Source organism: Leopardus geoffroyi, chromosome E3 (assembly GCF_018350155.1).
Source record: "Leopardus geoffroyi isolate Oge1 chromosome E3, O.geoffroyi_Oge1_pat1.0, whole genome shotgun sequence".
NCBI lineage: Eukaryota > Metazoa > Chordata > Mammalia > Carnivora > Felidae > Leopardus > Leopardus geoffroyi.
Window position 1 is genome coordinate 17,594,864 of NC_059340.1, and position 12,872 is coordinate 17,607,735.

General features: G+C 42.8%; 1 protein-coding gene across 6 annotated transcripts in view; it reads left to right on the plus strand.

Annotated features, from left to right (window-relative positions):
• LOC123588977 (integrin alpha-D-like) overlaps window positions 1-12,872 on the plus strand; it is a 70,523-nt gene that overhangs the window by 30,887 nt on the left and 26,764 nt on the right. For 2 of the 6 annotated variants that reach the window (XM_045460482.1, XM_045460488.1), the window contains exons 1-2: window positions 8,865-9,076; window positions 10,844-10,949. The exons of 1 other annotated variant lie outside the window; for it this stretch is intronic. In XM_045460482.1, the coding sequence (XP_045316438.1) occupies window positions 9,043-9,076; window positions 10,844-10,949 (140 nt within the window). In that variant the 5' untranslated portion in view covers window positions 8,865-9,042. Of the gene's footprint in view, window positions 1-8,861; window positions 9,077-10,843; window positions 10,950-12,872 lie in introns of those variants that run through there. 3 more of the 6 variants (XM_045460487.1, XM_045460483.1, XM_045460486.1) reach the window with 3 other exon arrangements.

Consider the following 12,872-nt stretch of genomic DNA (forward strand, 5'->3'; position numbering starts at 1 on the left):
TTAATTAGATATGTCATTTGCCAATATCTTCTCCCATTCTCTAGGCTGCCTTTTAGTTTGGTTGAAGGTTACCATGCTGTGCAGAAGCTTTTTATCTTGAAGTATCAATAGTTCATGTTTGCTTTTGTTTCCCTTGCCTTTGATGATGAAAACAACTTCACTTCTAAAAGCAATTTTATTTTGTCTTGGTTATAAACAAGGGGATTTGAAATCATATTAAACCAATATACAACACATGTGCTTCTCACCCATTTCTGATACATTGGAGGTCCCAACGACCCCTTTCTTGGGTTTAATTTCCTAGAGTAGCTCACAGAACTCGGCAAAACATTTTACTTACCAAATTACAGATTTATTATAAAAGGATATAACTCACATACAGTGAGATGGAAGAGATGCCTAGGGCAAGGTATAGGGAAAGGGCATGAAGTCTTCATGTCCTCTCCAATCATGGCATTCTCCCCAAATCTCCATGTTTTTGCCTACCAGAATTCCGTGCTTTTGGATTTTTATGAAGGCTTCATTACATAGGTGTGATTAATTAATTCATTGCCCATTGATGATTGAACCCAATCTCCAGCCCCTCTCTCCTCCCAGGAAATTGGGGAGGTGGGACTGAAACTTCCAAACCTCTAATCCCATGATTGGCTCTACTGGCAGCCAGTCACGTTTTTAAAATAAATATCTATTCATTTTTGAGAGAGATAGACTGAGTGGGGCAGGGGCAGAGATAGAGGGGTACAGATCTGAAGCGGGCTCTGCGTTGACAGCAGTGAGCCCAATATGGGGTTTGAACTCATGAACCATGAGATCATGACGGACCTGATGTTAGACATTCAACTAACTGAGCCACTCAGGCACTGTGACCAGTTCCCATTTTTAGTTGCTTCCCCAAGGTCCCCTTGTAACATGATACACTTATATTGTTCTTATAACTTAGAAGTTCTAAGAATTTTAGGAGCTCTGTGCCAGAGAAGACAAAGACCAAATATATGTTTATTATAAATTATCATATCAAAAGCTTTATTTTTTTTTATTATATGAAATTTATTGTCAAATTGGTTTCCATACAACACCCAGTGCTCATCCCAAAAAGGTGCCCTCCTCAATACCCATCACCCACCCTCTCCTCCCTCCAACCCCCCATCAACCCTCAGTTTGTTCTCAGTTTTTAACAGTCTCTTATGCTTTGGCTCTCTCCAACTCTAACCTCTTTTTTTTTTTCTTTTTTCCTCCCCCTCCCCCATGGATTCCTGTTAAGTTTCTCAGGATCCACATAAGAGTGAAACCATATGGTATCTGTCTTTCTCTGTACGGCTTATTTCACTTAGCATCACACTCTCCAGTTCCATCCACGTTGCTACAAAAGGCCATATTTCATTTTTTCTCATTGCCACATAGTATTCCATTGTGTATATAAACCACAATTTCTTTATCCATTCATCAGTTGATGGACATTTAGGCTCTTTCCATAATTTGGCTATTGTTGAGAGTGCTGCTATGAACATTGGGGTACAAGTGCCCCTATGCATCAGTACTACTGTATCCCTTGGATAAATTCCTAGCAGTGCTATTGCTGGGTCATAGGGTAGATCTATTTTTAATTTTCTGAGGAACCTCCACACTGCTTTCCAGAGCGGCTGCACCAATTTGCATTCCCACCAAAGTGCAAGAGGGTTCCCGTTTCTCCACATCCTCTCCAGCATCTATAGTCTCCTGATTTGTTCATTTTGGCCACTCTGACTGGCGTGAGGTGATACCTGAGTGTGGTTTTGATTTGTATTTCCCTGATAAGGAGCGACGCTGAACATCTTTTCATGTGCCTGTTGGCCATCCGGATGTCTTCTTTAGAGAAGTATCTATTCATGTTTTCTGCCCATTTCTTCACTGGGTTATTTGTTTTTCGGGTGTGGAGTTTGGTGAGCTCTTTATAGATTTTGGATACTAGCCCTTTGTCCAATATGTCATTTGCAAATATCTTTTCCCATTCCGTTGGTTGCCTTTTAGTTTTGTCGGTTGTTTCCTTTGCTGTGCAGAAGCTTTTTATCTTCATAAGGTCTCAGTAATTCACTTTTGCTTTTAATTCCCTTGCCTTTGGGGATGTGTCGAGTAAGAGATTGCTACGGCTGAGGTCAGAGAGGTCTTTTCCTGCTTTCTCCTCTAAGGTTTTGATGGTTTCCTGTCTCACATTCAGGTCCTTTATCCATTTTGAGTTTATTTTTGTGAATGGTGTGAGAAAGTGGTCTAGTTTCAATCTTCTGCATGTTGCTGTCCAGTTCTCCCAGCACCATTTGTTAAAGAGACTGTCTTTTTTCCATTGGATGTTCTTTCCTGCTTTGTCAAAGATGAGTTGGCCATACGTTTGTGGGTCTAGTTCTGGGGTTTCTATTCTATTCCATTGGTCTATGTGTCTGTTTTTGTGCCAATACCATGCTGTCTTGATGATGACAGCTTTGTAGTAGAGGCTAAAGTCTGGGATTGTGATGTCTCCTGCTTTGGCCTTCTTCTTCAAAATTCCTTTGGCTATTCGGGGCCTTTTGTGGTTCCATATGAATTTTAGGATGCTTGTTCTAGTTTCGAGAAGAATGCTGGTGCAATTTTGATTGGGATTGCATTGAATGTGTAGATAGCTTTGGGTAGTATTGACATTTTGACAATATTTATTGTTCCAATCCATGAGCAGGGAATGTCTTTCCATTTCTTTAAATCTTCTTCAATTACCTTCATAAGCTTTCTATAGTTTTCAGCATACAGATCCTTTACATCTTTGGTTAGGTTTATTCCTAGGTAGTTTATGCTTCTTGGTGCAATTGTGAATGGGATCAGTTTCTTTATTTGTCTTTCTGTTGCTTCATTGTTAGTGTATAAGAATGCAACTGATTTCTGTACATTGATTTTGTATCCTGCAACTTTGCTGAATTCATGTATCAGTTCTAGCAGACTTTTGGTGGAGTCTATCGGATTTTCCACGTATAATATCATGTCATCTGCAAAAAGCGAAAGCTTGATTTCATCTTTGCCAATTTTGATGCCTTTGATTTCCTTTTGTTGTCTGATTGCTGATGCTAGAACTTCCAGCACTATGTTAAACAACAGCGGTGAGAGTGGACATCCCTGTCATGTTCCTGATCTCAGGGAAAAAGCTCTCAGTTTTTCCCCGTTGAGGATGATGTTAGCTGTGGGCTTTTCATAAATGGCTTTTATGATCTTTAAGTATGTTCCTTCTATCCCGACTTTCTCAAGGGTTTTTATTAAGAAAGGGTGCTGGATTTTGTCAAGGCCTTTTCTGCATCGATTGACAGGATCATATGGTTCTTCTCTTTTTTTGTTGTTAATGTGATGTATCACGTTGATTGATTTGCGAATGTTGAACCAGCCCTGCATCCCAGGAATGAATCCCACTTGGTCATGGTGAATAATTCTTTTTATATGCCGTTGAATTCGATTTGCTAGTGTCTTATTGAGAATTTTTGCATCCATATTCATCAGGGATATTGGCCGGTAGTTCTCTTATTTTACTGGGTCTCTGTCTGGTTTAGGAATCAAAGTAATACTGGCTTCATAGAATGAGTCTGGAAGTTTTCCTTCCCTTTCTATTTCTTGGAATAGCTTGAGAAGGATAGGTATTATCTCTGCTTTAAACGTCTGGGAGAACTCCCCTGGGAAGCCATCTGGTCCTGGACTCTTATTTGTTGGGAGATTTTTAATAACTGATTCAATTTCTTCGCTGGTTATGGGTCTGTTCAAGCTTTCTATTTCCTCCTGATTGAGTTTTGGAAGAGTGTGGATGTTCAGGAATTTGTCCATTTCTTCCAGGTTGTCCAGTGTGTTGGCATATAATTTTTCATAGTATTCCCTGATAATTGCTTGTATCTCTGAGGGATTGGTTGTAATAATTCCATTTTCATTCATGATTTTATCTATTTGGGTCATCTCCCTCTTCTTTTTGAGAAGCCTGGCTAGAGGTTTGTCAATTTTGTTTATTTTTTCAAAAAACCAACTCTTGGTTTCGTTGAAATGCTCTACAGTTTTTTTAGACTCTATATTGTTTATTTCTGCTCTGATCTTTATTATTTCTCTTCTTCTGCTGGGTTTGGGGGGTCTTTGCTGCTCTGCTTCTATTTCCTTTAGGTGTGCTGTTAGATTTTGTATTTGGGATTTTTCTTGTTTCTTGAGATAGGCCTGGATTGCAATGTATTTTCCTCTCAGGACTGCCTTCGCTGCGTCCCAAAGCGTTTGGATTGTTGTATTTTCATTTTCGTTTGTTTCCATATATTTTTTAATTTCTTCTCTAATTGCCTGGTTGACCCACTCATTCGTTAGTAGGGTGTTCTTTAACCTCCATGCTTTTGGAGGTTTTCCAGACTTTTTCCTGTGGTTGATTTCAAGCTTCATTGCATTGTGGTCTGAAAGTATGCATGGTATAATTTCAATTCTTGTATACTTATGAAGGGCTGTTTTGTGACCCAGTATATGATCTATCTTGGAGAATGTTCCATGTGCACTCGAGAAGAAAGTATATTCTGTTGCTTTGGGATGCAGAGTTCTAAATATATCTGTCAAGTCCATCTGATCCAATGTCTCATTCAGGGCCCTTGTTTCTTTACTGACCGTGTGTCTCGATGATCTATCCATTTCTGTAAGTGGGGTGTTAAAGTCCCCTGCAATTACCACATTCTTATCAATAAGGTTGCTTATGTTTATGAGTAGTTGTTTTATATATTTGGGGGCTCCGGTATTCAGCGCATAGACATTTAAAATTGTTAGCTCTTCTGATGAATAGACCCTGTAACTATTATATAATGTCCTTCTTCATCTCTTGTTATAGCCTTTAATTTAAAGTCTAGTTTGTCTCATATAAGTATGGCTACTCCAGCTTTCTTTTGGCTTCCAGTAGCATGATAAATAGTTCTCCATCCCCTCACTCTCAATCTAAAGGTGTCCTCAGGTCTAAAATGAGTCTCTTGTAGACAGCAAATAGATGAGTCTTGTTTTTTTATCCATTCTGATACCCTATGTCTTTTGGTTGGCGCACTTAATCCATTTACATTCAGTGTTATTATAGAAAGATACGGGTTTAGAGTCATTGTGATGTCTGTATGTTTTATGCTTGTAGTGTTGTCTCTGGTACTTTGTCTCACAGGGTCCCCCTTAGGATCTCTTGTAGGGCTCGTTTAGTGGTGACAAATTCCTTCAGTTTTTGTTTGTTTGGGAAGACCTTTATCTCTCCTTCTATTCAAAATGACAGACTTGCTGGATAAAGGATTCTCGGCTGTTGGGGCGCCTGGGTGGCGCAGTCGGTTAAGCGTCCGACTTCAGCCAGGTCACGATCTCGCGGTCCGTGAGTTCGAGCCCCGCGTCGGGCTCTGGGCTGATGGCTCAGAGCCTGGAGCCTGTTTCCGATTCTGTCTCCCTCTCTCTCTGCCCCTCCCCCGTTCATGCTCTGTCTCTCTCTGTCCCAAAAATAAATAAAACGTTGAAAAAAAAAAAAGGATTCTCGGCTGCATATTTTTTCTGTCTAGCACACTGAAGATCTCGTGCCAATTCTTTCTGGCCTGCCAAGTTTCAAAAGAGAGATCAGTTACGAGTCTTAGGGGTCTCCCTTTATATGTGAGGGCACGTTTACCCCTTGCTGCTTTCAGAATTTTCTCTTTATCCTTGTATTTTGCCAGTTTCACTATGATATGTCGTGCAGAAGATCAATTCAAGTTACGTCTGAAGGGAGTTCTCTGTGTCTCTTGGATTTCAATGCCTTTTTCCTTCCCCAGTTCAGGGAAGTTCTCAGCTATAATTTCTTCAAGTACCCCTTCAGCACCTTTCCCTCTCTCTTCCTCCTCTGGGATACCAATTATGCGTATATTATTTCTTTTTAGTGCATCACTTAGTTCTCTAATTTTCCCCTCATACTCCTGGATTTTTTTATCTCTCTTTCTCTCAGCTTCCTCTTTTTCCATAACTTTATCTTCTAGTTCACCTATTCTCTCCTCTGCCTCTTCAATCCGAGCTGTGGTGGTTTCCATTTTGTTTTGCATTTCATTTAAAGCGTTTTTCAGCTCCTCGTGACTGTTCCTTAGTCCCTTGATCTCTGTAGCAAGAGATTCTCTGCTGTCCTTTATACTGTTTTCAAGCCCAGCGATTAATTTTATGACTATTATTCTAAATTCACTTTCTGTTATATTATTTAAATCCTTTTTGTTCTGCGCATTAGCTGTTGTTATTTCCTGGAGATTCTTCTGAGGGGAATTCTTCTGCTTGGTCATTTTGGATAGTCCCTGGCATGGTGAGGACCTGCAGGGCACTTCCCCTGTGCTGTGGTGTATAACTGGAGTTGGTGGGCGGAGTCGCAGTCAGACCTGATGTCTGCCCCCAGCTCACTGCTAGGGCCACAGTCAGACTGGTGTGTGCCTTCTCTTCCCCTCTCCTAGGGGCGGGATTCACTGTGGGGTGGCGTGGCCCGTCTGGGCTACTTGCACATTGCCAGGCTTGTGACGCTGGGGATCTGGCATATTAGCTGGGGTGGGTAGGCAATGTGCACAGGGGCAGGCGGGGCAGGCTTAGCTCGCTTCTCCTTAGGTGATCCACTTTGGGAGGGGCCCTGTGGCAGCGGGAGGGAGTCAGATCTGCTGCCGGAGGTTTGGCTCCTCCGCAGAAGCACAGAGTTGGGTGTTTGCGTGGAGCAAGGAAGTTCCCTGGCAGGAACTGGTTCTCTTTGGGATTTTGGCTGGGGGATGGGCGGGGGAGATGGCGCTGGCGAGTGCCTTTGTTCCCCACCAAACTGAGCTCTGTCATCCGGGAGCTCAGCAGCTCTCCCTCCCTTTGTCCTCCAGCCTTCCCGCTTTCCGCTTTCCAAGCAGAGCTGTTAACTTATGACCTCCCAGACGCTAAGTCGCGCTTGCTGTCGGAACACAGTCCGTCAGGCCCCTCCGCTTTTGCCCGCCAGACTCGGGGGCTCTGCTTGGCCAGCGAGCCGCCCCTCCGCCCCGGCTCCCTCCCGCCAGTCCGTGGAGCGCGCACCGCCTCGCCGCCCTTCCTACCCTCTTCCGTGGGCCTCTCGTCTGCGCTTGGCTCCGGAGACTCCGTTCTGCTAATCCTCTGGCCGTTTTCTGGGTTATTTAGGCAGGTGTAGGTGGAATCTAAGTGATCAGCAGGACGCGCGGTGAGCCCAGCGTCCTCCCACACCGCCATCTTCCTCCCTAAGTCTATCAAAAGCTTTAAAAGTTTTACAAAGAGCTGGTGGTTCTGCTAAGTGTGGAACCCCTATTAAGTGCCCTGAAGATACTTGAGTTGAGGAGCATCAACCTACAGCAACTGTTGAAGGAAAACTCATTAACAGGCCTAGGAGAAAGATACTTTTGTGGCACTGTGTGGTTTTCATAAGTATTTGAATATCTTTTTGCAATATGCCCTTATTATTGTTGTTGTTGTTTTTTAATGAGTGGAAACTAAACAGAAAAACTTTTGCTGAGACAAGTGATAATAAAATTGAGCAAAATTGGAAATCTTTACAGTTGCTGAAATCAGCGAAATATTAGTTACCCTCAAGCTTTGCTTGGGAAAGGAAGTCCCAAATTAAAGATTATGTATGAAATGTTAATTCATTTGAGATTGTGTCTAAAAGATGAGGTGTGCTATAGATGGAGGACACGAAGATATTTTTACATTTTGTGTTAAGGAAGACCACCAAAAATTATTTTGTGGTTCCAAACACAGAAAGAAGTTCACAGGTTCACAGAACTGATGAGAGGGTGCCGTTTGCTACAGACACCTTAGCACAAGAGGGAGAAGCTTGTTGCTCAACTGTCCTTGACATTCTTTGCAGGAAGTAGGTAAATCAGCCTCAAAGCCAGCAATCATACATAATCTTTGGCCCCATTCCCTGCATCAGTGCCCTTCCCACCATCTACTTAATTTTTTTCTGTATATTAAATATCAACTCAAGTAAATTGACCTAAAATTTTTGTTTAGAGATGATTTTATATTGTCTATAGTTGACATGTAAACTACATTTTTAGTATTTTAACTGTCACATATATACTTAAAATAACGTGCCATAGTTAGGGATTTTGTCATATATTTTAGCCTTCTAATTCTATTCCTGGTACTATACTCAGTACCTTTTTTTCATGTTTTTGAGAAACATTCATATATGCTTAATTATAGAATATTCAAAACACACAGAATATTACAGAGAATAAATAACAACCACACATTTATCTATCTTTTCCACATTTAAAAATGTTAAAATATTAAAGTATTAAATATTAAAATATCAAGAGTTGAATGTTAAATTTAACAAATGTCAGAAGTTCCCTCTCCACCTCAAAATTGAGGCAATCACTGTTCTATATCTATCCTTAACAGATTAGTTTTGCCTGTTCATGTGAAACGAATCAAACATTTTGCAGTCTGGTGTCTGATTTCTATTACTTATGACAAAGTTGAGATTCATCCATGTTCTTACACCTATCTGTAGTCTCTTCTCTTTTATTGTTGACTGGTAAGCCCTTTTATGGCTACTAAGCCCATTTACTAGTTTGATTATCCATTTTCCTCTCGATGGAGTCTGGTTTTATAAACAACACTGTAACTCCTGCTACACCCCCAACACTGCTATCTGAGGTGGAGGTCTGCCGTTCTCCAGGCTCACATCCGTGAAGTGGGGGCTCTGTAGCCATCTGTTTCACCCCCTTTCAGTCATATGCACTTTGGTTTCTGGGCCCCAGGGGGGTCCCAGCGTTCCCTGGGTATCAACTGGGTCTCAAGGGATGGGGGAGGGTGGACTTCTGGGAAAGCCAAGCCCTGGACAAGGAAGCCAGATCTCTAAAGGTGGTGGCGGTGGGAGAGTATGGGCGATTTTCCCCAAGAGTGTCTTTGGCCTCCTGTCCCTGCCTCTGTTCTATGATTAACCAAAGACTTCCTCACTATGCCCCTCCTTCTGTCACTTGAAGGCCTGAGTCATTATTTTAATTCTCCCCGAGGACGCTGAGTATCCTTCAGTGCTCTACTGCTCAGCTCTTCACGCCTCCTTCAATACGCTGCTCAATGATGGCTTTTGGAATTATGCTCCTCTTAGGTGGTAAGTGGGGCCTCAGAACTGGAAGAGGTCTGGGCGGGGGCGTCTCCGTCTGATAGGGCATTCTGGGGCTGGTGGTCAGCTCATATAGCTCTGTGGAGGAGGTGAGGCAAGGGAGTGCCTTAGTGTCTAGAGTCTGGTGTGGAAAGAGGAATGGCCTGGAATCAGGGGAGGGTCATAACCTGAGCAAAGATGAGATAAGATAGACTCATAGGCTAAGTTTGGGTGGAGAATAAGCTACTTCTCCACATTCCCCAAGGCTTCCCCCCACCTTCTGTCAGGTCCCTGGTGTGTGTGTGTGTGTGTGTGTGTGTGTGTGTGTGTGTGGTGGTGGTGGTGGTATGGTTGACAGGAGTCAGCCTCAGAGCCCCAGCGGGGAAGGCCATAGAAGTCACTAGGGAGGGGAAACTTTGGATATCTCATCCTTGGTCCTTGGTTTTTATTTCAGGTAGGTTGTTCCACGACTGCCAAGAGAATAGTCCAGAAATTGAACCTGTAACAGGATCACATTTCTGTGTCATTTGAAATCATTTGTGTGTCAGTCAAAAATCAGATTCCACACAAAAATCCAGACTTTCAGCTTCTCTTGAGAAATGGGAAGGTCTGGAGCTCTGAATTCTAGACCCTGGTAATGCTTACCTCCTTTAAAAGGGCCACATGCTCTAAGTGCCCATAATTCCCTGGTACTCATACCACCCACTTCACTCACTGATGTCACCCTCTTGGCCTCTGAGACATTTCAGTCTGAGACTTTTGGCATCATCCTACTTGTCTGGTCATAGGTTCTTTTTTCAGACTCAAAAATAGAATCATCCTTTGAGGAGATTTGGGATGTGAAGCTCCCTTGCATGTGGCCATGGTAGGATTATGGCACCTTCAACATCTGGCCTTTTCCCAGAACCCCAAGATTCAGTTGTTTGGACCTTGCCTGTCACATCCTGGCCTAATGCTTTATATTCTTAGAGCTTCCCTACTTTGGGGTTGGAGTTGACTCCTCAATCCAGAGACAGCTGGGAATTCTAGTAGAAATGGAGAAGAAACCTGCTGTCTAGGAGTGAGAGTTGTGGGAAAAGCCCTTGAAATGTAGGGGGCCTTCCACTGAGGTTTTTGAGCTTAGTCACCAGAGAGGAGAATGTGAAGGATCAGGAGAGTGGGTTGGAATCCTGGCTATACCAGGGACTTCCTGTGCAGTTCTGGGTCAGCCAACAAATAATAATTAGTCACCTGTTAAGGGCCAGGCACTGCCTCAGGCACCAACACAAGATGGTTGCAGTCCTTGTTGTCTTAGAGCCTAGCACCAAGGAAGGGGGGCATGGGAAACACATAAGAATAAATAATTAATCAAAAACTTCTAAGTCTGTTTCCCCATCTGGACCTTAGGGTGGACCATGATGTAATTATTAATGGTGTCCCTTTCATTCTCAGAAGGTCTCAGTTTAGGAAATGAATTGTATTATCATAAGGGACATTCTTGGGCTAACATACCATGAGGTGACAGGCTCAATTTCAGGTTGTACATGTCCTTTGAAATATCCTTGAGGGGGCATTTCTCTGGATTGTTGCCATTTGTATTGTGGTTTGATTATTGTTGAGGAAGGGAGAGACAGGAGCCACACAGATGGCAAATCAGGAAACAAAAAGAACACCCTTCTCCTGGGAAGATGAGCTGGACTGGGGTGGGCATCAAGATCCCAAAAGTCAGGTATCCAGAGGAGATGAGGCTTCTCTGACTGTTCCTCCCACCCTCACTTCCCTCTCCATATTCCTCAGTCATTGCTTCTTATTATGGGTTCAACTTGGATGTGGAGGAGCCCATGGTCTTTCAAGAGGATGGAGTTAGCTTTGGACAGAGTGTGGCCCAGTTTGGCAGATCGAGGTAAGCCCTGCCCACTCTCCCCACCCTCACCCCTTCAGCCTTCAGGCAAATGGATGAACATGGGTTAGGAGGTATCTGGAGGAAGGGCAGCATGGGCAAAGTCTGACACCACTGACACCACTACTACCAACTATTCACGGTCCCAGGAAGGGCCACAAACTCTGGACAAGACACTCCTTCAGGAGGGAGATCTTGAATCTCCTCCAGACAGGTCTCGCTTTGTGGCATGTGACCAGTGTAAGTGGTCACCCTTGCAGTTACCCTTGCACTTGTAATAATGTTTTGCAGTCTTCTTCTTGAAATTATTAAGAATTGATCTTAGCATTTGTGTGTGGTCATTAAGATTGATGGGGAAGTGGAGATGTGCTGGAGGCTTGGAGCTTTGGCTCACATGCAGTCTAGCCTTCTGTGGAGTGGCTCTTAGCTTCCTGCTTCCCCACACCTATCCAGTGACCCCTGCTGCCCTCAGCCCCTGGTATGAGTTAGGCAAGGTCAAGGTTGGCTGTGCACAGTTTGCCCAGGCTGTGGGGTTTGCACTGGCCCTGGGAAAATCCCTGTGCCTTGGGGAATTCAACACTAAATAGCAAACAGGTAAAGACAGGACAGGTAAAGAGGAGGATCATGGGGAGGAAAAAAAAGGGAAAAAAACTTTTTTTCTCCCAGAACAAAAGGCCCACATTTTTATTTCACACTGGGACTGTCAATTATGTACCTCACCCTGCTTCCAGAAACTCACATTCTCAGGTCCCAGCAGCAGGGACCCAAGTTGTTAAAGTCCCAATGTGATGCAAGTATAACACAAATCTGGAGGCATAAGAAGGAAGAGATCAAACCCAGGAGGGAATTCTAGGAAGGCTTCACAGAGGAGGTCAAGTTGGCAATGAGCCTGAGAATACAAGAAGATTTAATTGGCCAAGAAGTAGCATATTGAGGTCACTGAGTTCTAAAAGCACATCCATCCCCCTTCCTCACCCAGCTGGCAGCCTGGGGCATGGAAGAAAATGCCAGATGTCAGAGTTATGGGGTTTTTTTGTTTGTTTGTTTGTTTATTTTGAAATATACAGGGCAAAAACTGAAGTGCCCAATCTTGGAAGGTCCAACTCAATAAATTTTTCATATGTGTATACCCAGGTAGCTGCCGCCTGGATCCAGGTACAGAACATCCTCAGGTCCACTCCCCTGGATTCCCTTAGGCCTTTTCTGATCACTCAAAATCCAACAAATTCAAAGATAGCCACTGTCCCACTTCCATCACCATCAGTTACACACACACACACACACACACACACACACACACACACACACACCTATAAACTATTGATTGACTGCTGTTCACCAGTATTTACAAAAAAGTAAATATATAGACTGGATGACATGCTGATTGCTACAAAGCTATTGTTTTTCCTGTTGTCTGTTGAAACACAACCCAAACACTGAAAAGACCAAGCCTATGAATCAGGAATAGATAGGGTAAAGAAAAACATGTAGATGAAAAGTTTGCTCATCCATTTATGCCAGCAGGTCCCAAACTGCTACATCTCTAACCATCTATTTAGGTTTTCATCAGCAAGTGTTAGACCCACAAGGATCTCAGCTTTCCATAAAGGAATAGCTTTCTAGAAGGAAGATTTAAATGTTAACCTAATGTGGTTTGCCTGGCTAATTAGTTAAAAACACACAAATATTTGTCTAGTTTTCTCATCTGAGTGGAGAGATTGTTGGCAGAGATAACATTTTTTTAAAATTAAAAAATTCTCTCCTCTCAAAAGGTTTTATAAATAAATTTTTGCACTTATATGACTGTAGATATTGATATGGAGTCTGATGCTTTTGCTTTAAGTTGTCCAACTCAAATTGTTTATGTTATATTTAAATTATCCAATTAATTACAGAATAATCTTTTTGTTTTGATACCTTATGGCT